Source organism: Choristoneura fumiferana, chromosome Z, assembly GCF_025370935.1.
Source record: "Choristoneura fumiferana chromosome Z, NRCan_CFum_1, whole genome shotgun sequence".
Taxonomy (NCBI): domain Eukaryota; kingdom Metazoa; phylum Arthropoda; class Insecta; order Lepidoptera; family Tortricidae; genus Choristoneura; species Choristoneura fumiferana.
Genome location: NC_133472.1, coordinates 33,693,289 through 33,709,590, shown reverse-complemented (window position 1 = coordinate 33,709,590; position 16,302 = coordinate 33,693,289). Strand labels below are relative to the sequence as shown.

The 16,302-nt window shown below is 39.9% G+C and overlaps 1 protein-coding gene across 1 annotated transcript in view; it reads left to right on the top strand.

The window, feature by feature from the left end:
• The window catches only part of LOC141435256 (uncharacterized), a 28,702-nt gene extending 12,415 nt beyond the window's left edge, over positions 1-16,287 (top strand). Inside the window, exons 3-6 of the mRNA XM_074097927.1 lie at positions 4,713-4,959; positions 5,142-8,485; positions 10,098-10,122; positions 14,118-16,287. Coding sequence (XP_073954028.1) covers positions 4,713-4,959; positions 5,142-8,485; positions 10,098-10,122; positions 14,118-15,850 — 5,349 coding nt within the window. The 3' untranslated portion in view covers positions 15,851-16,287. The remainder of the gene's footprint in view (positions 1-4,712; positions 4,960-5,141; positions 8,486-10,097; positions 10,123-14,117) is intronic.
• The last annotated feature ends 15 nt before the right edge of the window (positions 16,288-16,302 follow it).

The window sequence follows — 16,302 nt, the reverse complement described above, 5'->3', positions numbered from 1 at the left end:
TATATATGTATATAGTACCAGTTACCCTTAAAAGTGCAGCAGCGAGGCCTTAGAAATGTATTAGAGTAGGGAGGCGTAGGTACAAGAGAGATAAGTTCTCTGTCAAGGTTGATCTAATTTCCTTGACCTTTTTTTGTCATACACAATATGTATACGTTATCATAAATAGGTCAATCCGCGCGGTTGGTTTGGGCAATGCGTTTTTATTGAGTAATATATTTCATATTCTAATTCGGAGGTCGTGAGCATAAATAACCAATCAAATAATTTTTTCACTTCTCATGCTCATAAAGTTGGTGTTTATGCTGGATCTAGGCGACATGAAATGACTTTTTATGCAATAGTGCATAAAATTAAATCTTCGTCTAAGACCAAGGTAATTAATAGGTGTCAACAGCCACAAACAAAGAAGTTTCTTTATATTTTTTTAATACATTTTGTATTTATATAAAACTAAAAATCAATCAAATCAATCAAAATAAATCACTAAAACTAATATATATATATATATGAAAAATAAAATTTACGTAGTGAGTGTACAATTGTTTTCACTGTTGCTATTTCATTTCCTCGCCATCGAAGTGAAAAGCAGAGTGTAAAACTCGAGCATTAAATCCATTTTCCCCTCCACGTGTCTATCCACCCTCGCCGTACCGGCTCGGGTGGCTATATGAACGTCTTGGGTAAAATGGCTCGTTTTATGCTCTTGTTGTACAATCTACTATTGTTTTGAAGTTGTTCTTTTTCAGTTCGGTAGCAGCTTTGGTTTAAAAGAAATATTTAAATGAGATTTTGTATAAATTGAAGGTATAGGTAGTACTTTATATTTACACGGTATTTTTAACCACTTTATCAAATAATAGTAAGTAACTACATTTTGAACATGAAACTACCGTGAGACTCACTCATATTTTATATAATGACCCGGATAACTCACGTCTTAAATCGAGTTTAGCTCGACATGTTTCGGGCTAATCCGTAGCCCTTCGTCTTCGACACAACAACATGTCGAGCTTAACTCGATTTAAGACGTGAGTTATCCGGGTCATTATATAAAATATGAGTAACTACATTACTGCAAAGGCCATGAAGTTAGGCATTGATGGACGAGTTTGGGGTAGACCTAGTCCAACAATCCCTGTTCTGGCCGAGGATTTTATACTGCTTTTCTCAAAAAATGTGAGGAAATATTAAAATTAAATTAACTACTAGGTAATCAAGTAAATAATAGTTTCATTTACCGCCTTTTATCTTTTTTAAACTTGCCACTTGAACAAGCTATTCGAGCACAATGTTTAACAACATAAATATAGTACAGTCAACTACAAAGAGATGTATCCATGTTAATGTTCCAAAATGATGAAACTTTTCGCATGCCATAATTATTTACCCATGGTCGGTGACATTTCTAGTTCTCGTAGCAGCAAACCCTTACATTATCAATATGATCGACTCGTTTAAAGTGCAACAATTATGTGCTACGAGTACGCTTCCTCCGAATGTACACTAACAAGCCTCTTTTACTATCTACCGATATACATATTAATGACAAATATAAGCAAAAGTTCAATGTTCCAAAAAAAATTAACCAACACACTACAGAAATATTATTTATCCAATAACCTGAGATAGATGTAGGTATGCAATGACAAGTGCGTACTTACCTACTGTTTTCGTGAAAAGTCGGTTTTTTTTTAAGTTTAGCGACGTTTATTTTATTAACTACCGTGAGCACCAATTCAATTCATTAATATTATAAATGCGAAAATTTGTGTGTATATATGTGTGCGTGTGTACAGTTTGTTACTCCTTCACGCTAAAACAGCTGGACGGATTTAGCTAAAATTTGTAAACGTGAATTGGAAAAGGTGATTGGAATAATACATAGGCTACTTTTTATCACAATATTCCCACGAGATCTCGATAAAATCTAGAAATCTCTAAATCTCAACTGGTAGGTTCAGCAGAACCATGAAATTTAGCACAGTTTTTTTGCAACGTTAATAAAATCTACAATATTTTTTAGGAATTCTCATGGGAATTAAATAAAATCTCGGAAGTTCAATTTATCGGCTGGATCTAACGGTTTACGCGTGTGAAGCCACGGGCAATCACTAGTATAAACTATAATGAAGAATAAATTGAGTGTTTGAACTTCGAATCGGCTTGCTTGGATTCAGCACGGCTACTACGAAACTCGAAGTTCGTGTCGTACCGTCCCTCTCACTCTCGTATTGGCGTCAACAGTTCGGCAAGATACGAAGTTTGAATTTTGCACTTCGTAGTATAGGGCGTGTTCTGAATTTAAAAATTATGGTTACATTTTTTATATCGGTAGATAGTAAAAGAGGCTTGTTAGTGTACATTCGGAGGATGCGTAGCGGGCGAGATAGGTACATACGAGTAATTGTTGCACTATAAACGAGTCGATGATAATGTGTAACGTTTTGTTGCTACTCTAATAGAAATAATGTAATAGAAATGTCGCCGACCAAGGGTAGGTAATTAATTGTGGAATGCGAAAAGTTACATCATTTTGTAAGATTAACATGGATACATCTCTTTGTAGTTGACTGTACCATGGACATTGTTTTTTTTTAATGTCGCAAATTTAAAAAGTTAGAGCAGCGGACGATAATAGATTTTCATGCATTCCTTGAATATTGGACTTTTTTAGGGTTCCGTACCCAAAGGGTGCCAACGGGACCCTATTACTGAGACTCCGCCGTCTGTCTGTCTGTCTGTCCGTCTTTCCGTCTGTCACAGGGCTCTACTGTAGCCGCTATAACAACAAATACTAAAAATAAAATAAAGTTACAAATTAAAGGGGGTCGTCATACACGAAACGTGTTTTTTTCAGCGTTTTTTGGTTACTTAAGGTTGCTAGGCGTTATTAGCCGTTGCTAGGCGACTCCGTGTTGTTTGAATATTTATTTACCTTTAAGTTTAAGATTTTAATGATGTTTTATAAAAGCTTCGATAATATAATATACTGACTGTCTGATTGTGTCGTTTATTCGTTTTTGTGCAAAATTATTAAAGCAATTTATGAACCACAAACCTTAATGAAGCCAACTTTGATAAAGCGCTCGCCAAATCCACACCGTATTAATTACTATGTTTACTTATTATTCTTTTTTATAGAAAAAACTTATACTAAGTATTTCACACTATTTACAAGGTTTATAATACAGTTTAAAATGTATTCACACTAGTCGAGCTTCTTATTTTTTTATTACACAACATACGAAGTCCGCCGAATTTCCCGCGAATCTACAGGAGGCAACTCTTCAATAGTTAATAGTACCGACTTGAAATTTGGTACAGATATGTAGTTTAGACGACAACGCAAGTACAGTCAACAAAAAGTACATTCGGCAAAAAAAGCTTGTATTAAAAATGAAATTTTTAACAAAAACTTATTACAAGCATTATGTTTATTTGCAGTGTAACTATGTTTGCTCGGGTAGAATCTTTCAACTTAAACTTGAAGTGGATATCTTCAACCGATTGAACTGAAATTTTACACGCATGTATAAATTTTAGGAAAATCTTTTACTGAACTGTTTACGCGACTCGCACTTGACCAATTTTTTATGTATGTTCACCGATTACTCTCTCAATTGTGGACCGATTTTCAAAATTCTTTTTTTATTCGAAAGAGTATTTTTCTGAAGTGGTCTCATTCTCTCATTGTCACCAACTCAAGATCTGATGATGAGATCCTAGGGAAATCGAGGGCAAACTTCAAATTTTATAGGCACACTTATGGCGATTTTGGCATTTATAGCATTAAGATATGAGCATTTACATTCAGAAAGTATCATTTGGTAACCTGGACCTGATGAAGAAGACCGTAGATGACCAATGGAACTCGTCAAAGCTTATGCTCGCTCGTCTATAAACGATCATGATTAATATACCTAGATAAGCGACTAAGAAGAAGCTTAAAGTTAATGATTCTTTCGAAATGATCTGATGCTGAAGCCAGAAGGTAGGCAAGTGGCAAGTGTGTTGTGAGATGTACTTTGGCTGCGAATCACTAAAAAGTGAGAAATAAAGTTTTTTTAAAGTAAAACCGACTCAAAAAAAATTTATAACTAAAAATAGAACCGACCATGAAAATATCTTTCTACCAGTCTGAAGTCGGTGCCACAGCACGAGCCAGCAGGAGTGGACCTATAATCGTCTACCTCAAAGTCAAAGTATCTTTGTTTGTCACCTCACCTACAACTATACGAGTATATTGGGCTTCAATCACTCCTGCTGGCTCGTGCTGAGGCACCGACTTCAGACTGGTAGAAAAATATTTTCATTGTTTTTTGTAGTCGGTTCTATTTTTTGTTATAAATTTTTTTTGGAGTCGGTTTTACTTTAAACGGTTTTACTTTTTTTGATTCTTGCTATACGATACGTTATTAGATTAGTCTTAATGTAGGTATCTATCAAAATCGGTCAAGCCGTTAAGTAGTTATGAGGGAACGTATAAGACCATTCTTACAAACTACTCACAAACATCAAACATACATACATAGTAGGTACCTATACTGCACATATAGGTCAAAAACATATGTAACCCTCCTTTTGGACTTCCCCACAGCGCAGTCGAGAAAAATATATACATGTTTATCAATTCATAACCCAATAGTCGTAACGTAATTTAGCTACGAATGCTCTTTGAACAGTGTTTCAACACACTCTTTTTTTTGTAGCTCACGTCACATAAAGGATCCATGACGGTGATATGCAAAAATGTTATACATCTGTCAACGGAGGGCTTGGATAAATGGGGTATGAAACATCAAGCATTCAGGCGACGCAGAGAAGCAGGCTTCATCCCCAGGGGGCGGTACAGAGGCCAGACCCAGTCGCAGTACTTGGCCATTGACCATGGAAACGCAAAGGACGAAGGCAAGGCTGAAGCGATCTCTGCCGCTGATACCTCCAAGGCTATTGTCAGTAAGTATGAAACGTCTCGGATTAAAATAGCAAAATTTTAGTAACTAGTGTTTATCCACGGCTTTGCACACGTAAAAAGATCCAGCAGTTGATTTTATTAAATTACCTTGGGGATTCCCAAAAATTATGTCGTGACAGACAGCTGTTTTAAAAAGTCTAACTTATCTTTCACTTTATTCTAGGTGGAAGGAGCGGTATGGGACAAGCGCAAAGTCAGTCTATGTACGATCCTAGTTGTGATGAATGCTTTGACCACTCCGTACCTGGAGCGGAAAACTTGAGACGCCCAACTGGTGGAAGTAGTGGTGGCGGTTGGAACAATCAAGGAACGCCAGGAGGAGGCACTAACTGGAAAGGTCAAGGGGGAAGCCTAAATGCACCAAGAGGTCCACCAGGAGGTGGTGCTAACTGGAATGGCCCAGGCGGTGGTAATGGGGGAATTTCAAATGACCCCGGAGGCGGTTCCACCTGGCACGGGCAAGAGGGTGCTCCGGGTAGTGGTCACGGGGGAGGACCAACTGGGCCTGGGGGTTTACCAGGTGGGAGTACTAATTGGAACGGACAAGGGGTTGGCCCGGGTGGTGGACATGGGGGAAAACCAAGTGGGCCTGGGGGATCACCAGGAGGGGGTACTTATTGGAATGGACAAGGAGGTGTCCCAAATGAACCTGGTGAATCACCGGGAGGCGGTTCCATGGGCAACGGACTGGGTGGTGAACACGGGGGAGATTCAACTGGGCCTGGGGGGTCACAAGGAGGCGGTACTAACTGGAACGGACAAGGTGGTAGACCAGGTGGGAGCCACGGAGAACCTCCAAATGGGCCCGGAGGATTACCAGGAGGTAGTTCCAACTGGAATGGACAGGGAGGCGCTCCGGGAGGTGGACACGGGGGAGATTCAACTGGACCTGGCGGATCGCCAGGAGGAGGTAGTAACTGGAACGGTCAGGGTAGTAGACCAGGTGGTAGTCACGAAGGAGCTCCAAATGGGCCCGGAGGATCACAGGGAGGTGGTTCCAACTGGAACGGTCCGGGGGGTGCTCCGGGTGGTGCACACGGGGGAGGTTCCACTGGGTCTGGGGGTTCACCAGGCAGCGGTACTAACTGGAATGGACAAGGGGGAGGAGGAGGAAGTCCAAATGTGCCTGGAAATTCACTAGGAGGTGGGACAAACTGGAACGGACAAGGCCGCCAACCGGATGGTGGACACGGGGGAGATTCAATTGGGCCTGGGAGTTCACCAGGAGGCGGTACTAACTGGAACGGACAAGGTGGTAGACCGGGTGGTAGTCACGGAGGAGCCCCAAATGGGCCCGGAGAATCACAAGGAGGTGGTTCCAACTGGAACGGACAGGGTGGTGCTCCAGGTGGTGGACACGGGGGAAGTTCAACTGGGACTGGGGGGTCACCAGGTGGCGGTACTAACTGGAATGGACAAGGGGGAGGAGGTCCAAATGGACCCGGAGCGTCAACAGGAGGTGGTACAAACTGGATTGGACAAGGCGGGGGCCCGGGCAGTGGACACGGAGGAACATTACCAGGTGGTGCAAACTGGAATGGGCCAGGCGGTGGACAAGGGGGAGCACCAAGTGGTCCTGGGGGAACACCAGGAGGTGGTACTAATTGGAACGGACAAAGCGGTGGACCGGGTGGTGGACACGTTGGAACATCACCAGAGGGCGGTACTAACTGGAATGGGCCGGGCGGTGGACAAGGGGGAGCACCAAGTGGTCCCGGGGGATCACCAGGAGGTGGCACTAATTGGAACGGACAAGGCGGTGGACCGGGTGGTGGGCACGGTGGAACATCACCAAGGAGCGGTGCTAAATGGACTGAGCCGGGCGGTGGACATGGTGGAGCACCGAATGGACCCAGTGGATTACCAGGAGGTGGTGCTAATTGGAACGGACAGGGCGGTGGACCGGGTAGTCGACAAGGCGGAGGATCACCTGGCGGTAATACTAATTGGAATAATCTTCCGCCATTTGGAAAAGATTGGTCACTCATAACTGGAGCTTTACCTGGAACAGGACAAAGTCCAACTTATTTCTGCTGTGTAGTTGCTCCAGGAAATAATCCTCAATTTATTGGAACAGGAGGTAGTCCTCCAGGATCTACTGGGCTCGTAGGTCCGACAGTATTTAATTTGGGTTCGAATTCTAAACCGATTGGCGGTACCGGTGGGCAGAATGGTTATTCAACTAATCAAGGTCCTGGTGGACAAAACAATCATCCATTCAATCAAAGACCTGGTGGGCAGAACGGTTATCTATTTAATCAAAGTCCAGGTGGACAGAATGGTTACCCATCTAACCAAGGTCCTAGTGGACAGAATGGTCTCCCGCTAAATGTAGGACCTGGTGGACAAAACAGCTACGCCTCGAATCAAGATCCAGGTGGTCAGGGTGGATACACAGCTAACCAAGGCCCAGATGGACAGAATGGTTACACATCTAACCAAGGGCCTGGTGGACCAAATGACCTCTCGCTAAATGTAGGTCCTGGTGGACAAAACGGCTACACCTCGAATCAAGGTCCGGGTGGTCGGAATGTATACACGGCTAACCAAGGCCAGGGTGGGCAGAATGGCTACATAACAAACCAAGGTCCTAGTGGCCCTCCATCTAATCTAGGACCTGGGGGCCAAAATGGTTATCAAACGAACCAAGGACCTGGAGGACAAAATGGTTATCAAACGAACCAAGGACCTGGAGGACAAAATGGTTATCAAACGAACCAAGGACCTGGAGGACAAAATGGGTATCAAACCAACCAAGGACCAAGAGGACCAAATGGTTACTCAACTAATCAAGGACCTGGGGGTCAAAACGGTTACACTACCGGTCAAGGTCCAGTCGGACCAAATGGTTACTCAACGAACCAAGGACCTGGGGGACAAAACGGTTACATTACTAGTCAAGGTCCAAACGGACAAAATGGTTACCCAGGAAAACAAGGACCTGGGGGCCAAAACAGTTACATTAACGGTCAAGGCCCTGGCGGACAAAATGGTTACTCAACGAACCAAGGACCTGGGGGCCAAAACGGTTACACTACTGGTCAAGGTCCAGGTGCTCAAACCGGTTACTCAACAAACCAAGGGCCTGCGGGAGAAAATGGTTACACGACCAATCAGGGTTCAAACGGACAAAATCGTTTCCCACCGAACCAAGGTCCAGGTGGTCAGAATGTATATACGACTAACCAAAGCCCAGGTGAGCAGAATAACTACATAACTAACCAAGGTCCTGGTGGACAAAATGGCGATCCATCTAATCAAGGCCCTGGCGGCTACACAATTAACAAATTACCCGACGGACAAAATAGTTTCTCACCCAATCTCGGCCCTGGGGGACAAAATGGTTATCAAACAAACCAAGGACCTGGAGTACAAAATGGTTACTCAACTAATCAAGGACCTGGGGGACAGAATGGTTACACCAATAACCAAGGTCCTGGAGGACAAACTGGTTACACATCTAGTCAAGATCCCGGCAGTACAACTAACCAAGACGTAGAACACAAGGTAAACTAATAATTATACTACTTATATTTAATTTAAGTTTGCATACTTTTACTGTAGATATGGTATCTTGACATACTTTTAAGCATACGTATGTCGTATATTTTGTGCTTGTTTTACAGCTTTTTAGGGTTCCGGAGCCAAAATGGCAAAAACGGAACCCTTATAGTTTCGTCAAGTCCGTCTGTCTGTCTGTCTGTCTGTCTGTCTGTCCGTCCGTCCGTCCGTATGTCACACAGGCATTTTACTCGAAAACTACAAAATGTATATCAATAAAATTTGGAGTACAGATGTCTTGTCAAAGCCGCTATTTAGTTTTGTAGTTAAATTACAAAAATAAATATTTATAGGGGGGCACTCCATAATACATTTAACAGAAATTGAAAAACAAAATTTTTTTAACTCGCATCAACGCAACAGTTCGACAGCTCTTTTGAAAAGATAGTAAGATTTCTCAAAAAGTTTTTTTGATTAAGTGAAGATTTCCGGTAAAAATCGCTCCCAAAGTAGCAAAAATTGTGCCCCCCCCCCTTCTATCTTGTAAACCGTTCGTCCAAAAAATATGCAAAAAATATGGAAAGGTAACGCTTAATAAATACTTTCAACGAAAATTGGTTTCAACATGATCGGATATACCGTTTTTGAGTTATTGCCGAAAAACTGCGCTTCTCAACAAAAGGACGTAAGTGCCGTGAAGATACGCTCTTTTTCTGGTAATAGATTTTAATACGTAAAGTAAGTGTTTTAATTGTGTTATAACGCACATGATATTACTTGATTTTTTTCGTAATGGCTACGGAACCCTATCTTGGGCGTGTCAGACACGCTCTTAGCCGGTTTTTGATACATTTTATGTGACAGATACTCGTATCAGTGATGCCGTCACTGTTTGGTTTGTAGGTACGAAATAATCGGAGACGGCATCACATTTATATATAAAATGTACCAATGAGTGGTGAATCGAATGCGCTACGAATAAATGAATAAATATTTTATTCGTAGCAGATGCGCCATTTTTCACATTAATGCTGATATTTTCGAATACCTGCATGCCTGACCATTTCAATGAAAACATAAACAAATGCGCCGTTTCCCTATCCCATAGACTCATATATCCAATTATACGATTTAATAAATTAATTTAACAATTACTTAGGTAGGAACGACGATACGTGGCGCATGTTTAGAGGAATCATAGCGTACATATTACAGCAGAAACACAATTTATAAAAATTCGACTTGACGTGGACACTTGTTATAAAAACTACTACTTACGTGCTACTAGGCGCACGTTGGGTATCAATTACCAATTGCATTTTAATTAAGTGTTTCCTGCATAAGCCTACTAAATGAAGTATTGATTCCATGTGCATTGTGCAAGGGTTGTTTGTAACTAAATATGTTTACATTTTCATCAAAATGGTCTGATGTGGGGTACCTATAATTGTAGAAAGCCCAAAATGATTGAGTTTGCAAATTGATTTATTATAGGATTTTGGTTTGGGTCAGGTTAGCTAAAAATTGAATCATTCTGATTTTATATTACCTACTGTACTTCAACTTGGTTTAATTTTACGATTAGGTACCTATATTCATTTTGTTAATATTTTTACAGGTTCCAGGAATTAACAGAAACAATGGTAAGTAAGCAATTGTACCTATATTATGTACATAAGTATTATTAATGCACGTAGGCGATTAACGCGATGAGCGGAAACGGAAGTAACGGACTAAACGGAAAACATTAAGTTATCAAATTAAGATTGTTTTTTTTTTAATCTTTTTGTATTTTTTATTTCAAAACCAAGCTTAATTTGATTGCTTAATAACGATATCTCTTGTCCGGGTGGGCGGTTAGTTCCGATGGAGTGCCGAAAAAGTTTCTCGATGAGAGCTACGGCATAGATGTCGCTAGTGTCGCTGCTTAAGTGGCTAAATAAGAAACAACACAAGCTGAGATATTGAAATAAAAAATACAAAAAGATTCCAAAAAACCAATCTTAATTTGATTGCTTAATAACGATATCTCTTGTCCGGGTGAGCGGTTAGTTCCGATGGAGTGCCGAAAAAGTTTCTCGATGAGGGCTACGGCATAGATGTCGCTAGTGTCGCTGCTTAAGTGGCTAAATAAGAAACAACACAAGCTGAGATATGAGGTGCATAGGAGAAATTCGTGTCTGTATCGTTGTCCAGCGGTGGTGTAGCGGTATAGCACACGGCACGGAAAACCGAGGACCTGGGTTCGATTCCCAGCGCTGGTCTTATTTTTCTGGTTTTTCTGTGCATCTATATTTCAGTATGTATTTTCGATATGGTTTTACGGGATGACCGTAAAAGTAACAAATTTGAAATGGAAATAAAAAATACAACAACCAATCATAATTTGATGACTTAATATCGAAAATACAAACTGAAATATAGATGCACAGAAAAACCAGAAAAATAAGACCAGCGCTGGGAATCGAACCCAGGTCCTCGGTTTTCCGTGCCGTGTGCTATACCGCTACACCACCGCTGGACAACGATACAGACACGAATTTCTCCTATGCACCTCATATCTCAGCTTGTGTTGTTTCTTATTTAGCCACTTAAGCAGCGACACTAGCGACATCTATGCCGTAGCCCTCATCGAGAAACTTTTTCGGCACTCCATCGGAACTAACCGCTCACCCGGACAAGAGATATCGTTATTAAGCAATCAAATTAAGATTGGTTCTTTGGAATCTTTTTGTATTTTTTATTTCAATATCTCAGCTTGTGTTGTTTCTTATTTAGCCACTTAAGCAGCGACACTAGCGACATCTATGCCGTAGCTCTCATCGAGAAACTTTTTCGGCACTCCATCGGAACTAACCGCCCACCCGGACAAGAGATATCGTTATTAAGCAATCAAATTAAGATTGGTTTTGAAATAAAAAATACAAAAAGATTCCAAAAAAAAACAATCTTAATTTGATAACTTAATGTTTATTCAGTTCCCCAAAAGTTGGCACTGTGCAATGTGTGGTAGTTAATTTATTGTCGTTTAATTTTGTTATTTAAAAATAAATTAAGTATTCAAGTAAATTTGTTGATATCCGTACTCCTTCTTCTAAACTTAGAGTTAATTTGGCAAAATCCTTTTTCAGTGACATATTCATGTCACGTGACTAACAACGAATTAATTTCAGCGCCATCTGTTTGTTAGTTTAGCAGGGTACTCGAAGTCGTTGAAAAAAAGTTTGCACCTCCTTCCTAAGTAATTTCATAAGATTCATGTGCAAACTAAACTTAATCGATTTTAGGGGTTGAATTTTTATAGCCTATTCGCTGGGTGCGAAGTACTAAGTGGGGGTAATGAAATCTATCGCAGCGATAATAGTGGCCAAAAGTAGAAATAATGTAGGCTCTGTCATCTGTCATACTCATATGAATCTGTCATTAACAAAGCAATTTGTGTAGACTTAACTGCCTAATTTTAGAAATAGATGTTTGTCTTCTTGAATTATTGAACACAGTCCCTGTTTTGTTCTTAATTCCTCTACATCCCGGACATGTCCAGCAGATACCAACAATTTTCCTTTTGAAACGGTTTGTGGTTGAAATTTTATATTGAGTAATACACACAAAACAGGTCGTCAAAATAATACGTATTTTGATCTGAAATAGTAGATTGATAATCAAGGGTGGAAAGTGACCCATTTCACCCGAGATATTTCTGGCGCTCGAACGAAGTGAGAGCGCCAATAGTTTGAGGGGAAATGGGTAATTTCACCCGAGTTAGACACTACTTTTCATTTCGACTGTGAGGAAAGTAAAATACTACAAGAAAAATGAAAATATTAATAAATTAAATTTACTGATATACAACCTCCAACCTTTTCGCACTGGCCACTTATTGCCACGGCCGACTATAAAAAAAATCTAGTTGGTCACGACACAACCAAGGAACTTATATACAAAACTGGAGGTTGAACGCCGAACGAAGAAGTTTGACCTTTGTTACTTATTTATATATTTCATCTCTTTCTTAACCTAAGTAAAGAAAGAGATGGAATAATATTCGTGACATAATAAAAGTCAAATTTCTTGTTTCAAACGGATATATATGCTCCTTGGTCACGACGTGTATCTAGATGGCCAGGCCGAAAGGCGAAAAAAGTGTTATTAACGTAACTCAATTATCTTCGACTCCATGGCTAACCGTAAAAATTAAAAAAAAAAATACTTTCCACCCTAGAGATGAAAACGCAATTTTCCACCCGGCTATCTATCCATGAAAATTAAACTTTCCGAACAGGAGAGATGAAAACGATATTTATTTTATTACTAGCGATACAAGAACAATTATATATGTTTACTATTATTTAAAGAAACCATTAAAGTAGCTTTATCTTTTTGTCTTACAATAAAAGTACGACTAAACATGAAGTAAACAAACCCTGACATAACCAAAATAAAACACACTCTTTGAATAAATTTTACTTACCTTATTTAATTTTAATGACAAAAATTTAATTCACGCAGCCCTTTGTCCACCCAAATCACGGTAGGTATCACAGAAATTTTGTATTATAAATTAATAGGTACGTGATAGGTTTGATTTTTGTCACAGTCGCAATGAAATTTCAAAACGTCAGAACCTCACAACCGACAAACTTGCGGACGCTAGGTGGCGCTGATGTCGTGCACAGAGCCAATAACCTGGTCGGGGATTTTCTCGACAGATTAGTAGTTTACATACATCAAAATCCGTTCAGCCGTTTTCACGTGATGCGCTGACAAATAAACGACAAACAGATAAACAGAAAAACAAATTCTAAAAACTATTGGAGCGTGTTCTGTCTGTTACGAGTATCAATTTTAAGTATCCTCTGCCAACTTTTTTTCGAATATCTTCTATTTACAGACTTTCGACCCTTTTCAGCTTTATTATATGTATAGATTAATGTCTATTACCTATTGGGCAGATATTAAACCTAAATTGAAAATGCAAATAATATGAAATTTCTTCGTTTTATCAAAATCTGTAAAGGAAGTAATATATAATATGTAGTTGAGTTCAATTCTGCACTGCAGGCTCGCTTCGCTAGCTCGGCTCGTCGCACCCATGCTTTTCGATTGAATTAATCAGTCTTCAGTTACCCAAAATTTTGTTGCAATAAAATTGGCCAGTGATCACGTACGGTCACGAGCGTTAATTTGAGACCCATTTTGTACTCGTAAGTCCCAAATTAACGATTGTGACCGTGAAATATTTATAATGACCAGACAATATGATAAATCATGAAGTTTATATAATAATTAATCTAATCACTTGGGCCGGTATAGCTTGCCATTCTTCATTATTTATTTATTTATTTAACCCCCATTTATAATGCCCTGATTAGTCACTGTTCATGACTACTCCTACAATGAATTTAAAAGGAAAACTATCATATTTAGCTCAGCGAGTAGGTAATAGTCGATCAAAACGTGATATTGAATATTTATCACATATTACGAGTATAACGGAACCCTTCACTGCACGTGGCCCGAGCCGCACTTGCTCGGTTTTTTTTTAGAAAAAAGGCACTGACCATTTAACTATATTTCTTGCTGAACTTGTAAGATTGGATGATTTTATTAGTCAATTTCTGGAATGAATTTGTTTCAGATATACCACAAAACGTGATCGATCCTAATTCCATAACATCAGATGCAGATGGAGATGAATCACAAGCGGAATCAAGTATATCTCAAAATGCTAACGGTACATTGGCCAGTGCGTTTTCCAATGGAGGAAACAATAAGGGACGAGCTAAAACACAAGTCAGTGGCACATACGCGGGCAGCGGTACTTTTTCTGCTCAAGCTGCAATCAGTGACGAAAGTAAAGGAGCACAAAGCGAGGTATCTGGAGGAAAACACGGAGCTATTAGCGTTGCTCAAGGATACAGCCGAAATAGTAAATCCCAAGCTAACGTCAATCTAGGCTCTGAAACCGGCTCATTGACTTCAGGTGCCCAAAGCGACGGCAAAATGCATTCATCAAATACACAAGTCCAAGGTGGTGTCAAAGGAGGATCAGCTGAGGCCCAAGCACGTGGTCCGGGGAGTACGTCTTCTCAGGCACAGATTGGATTTACTCCTTATAAAGAGAGCGATAAATCACAGCATGACCTATTCAAAAGTCCGTTTGTAGGTGCTGGAAAAGCCTCTTCTCATTCTACGGGGCGCATTGGGGAGTCACAATCGCAGCTGGAAGGTATATTTAAATATGGTATTAAGTACACCGGAGCAGCTCAAGCTGGATCGAGTTTAGATAAAGACGCAGTATTTGCTAGCCGGCTTCCTTTGAACAAAATTGATGTTTTTGATAAAAGTGATGTAAATATTAATGTGTATGAAACCGAGAAGCCATTGGATGTAACACCAGAGCCATTGCCTGAGATAAATGATCTGCAGAACGACACTTTAGAAACGAAAAACGAATTAGCGGGTAAACATGACAACAAACTGTCTGGTCACACTCACTCCGATCACCACAAAGATGACACTGAAAACAAACCAACTCCAGGTCCTAATATCATGAGTAATACAAGATCATTCCAACCAACCTACGGAGTAAATAATGCAGATATCGATTACACTAGCGACAAAGAAGATAATCCACCAGATGATTATGACCCTGATGGAGGTTTTGGAACAGAAGGAAATGAGCCTGTAGATGGAGAACAACCCGAGTACAATTACGAGGATTTTGGTAAAGATTCTGAAACGCACCAGTCTCTTCACAACCCAAGCAGAAAAAGCTTCGAAATCAAGCAGAGTAACGGTGGTAATACTCAGCATATTGTGTTAGGGTCATTACGCGATCATGATGCGGTCATAACACAAAGAAAAACTGAAATAAGACCAGACGAAAGTAGAATCTATCAGCCCGGGGAAAGTGTACCCGGAACAGGAGGCTACACAATCCCTATCGGTTTTACTGGCAGCGTTAAGTCAGTCGCCTCTAAACAGAAAACGTATGCTATAGGATCAAGAGACTCCCCATCTCAAGCTCAATCAGTCTCTCTCAGTCCTGGCACAGGTAAAATCAAATACGTATATCCCAGTGTCTCACCTTATGGAAAAAATGTCGCCCCAAAAGACTTGAGATCTTTTTCAAATACCAATAACGATAAGGAAGACAACAGATATGTTTCTGTATCCAAAACGGTGACAGGAGCATTGGACAACGAGAATAACATACGAAAACAATACTCACACACATACTACACAAAGTCTTCATCATGTGGATACTTTACTTTTACTTGCACTATGGTTAGTGGTTCTAATGGCAGGAAAAAAGTGTGTAAACCAAAAATACCGACAAATCCTGATGGAACACCTATGAGATGTTAAAGAAAAATTAGTGTTGATGAGTGGTAAAAGAAGTTTAGACGTAGTACAGCTTAAATATTTACAATACAACATTTATTTGAAACGTGAATATTTGAACCGTTAAGTACTTATAGGTATTTAAAATAAATAGCTTTTGATATACTTTCTCAAGTATTTTAAAGTCAGTAAATAAGAGACAGTGTGATTATAATTAGTTAAGAATTTATTCCGTGGTCCATTGTTATTCCATACGGAAGGTTAAATTTAAGTTTAGAAAATAAGTGAGCTGAGTACCTACACATGAAAGTTAACGAAAGAGAACACGTTGAATTACTAAATAGTGAAATTAATTAATTAAAGCGCTTGATTGTCCAGAAGACTGTAATGAAAACTCAATTAATCCACGAGTACTCTTCGTTTGTCCTGCTCATATATGGTATTAAATAATGTAAAACAAGTCTAATTATGTTTTT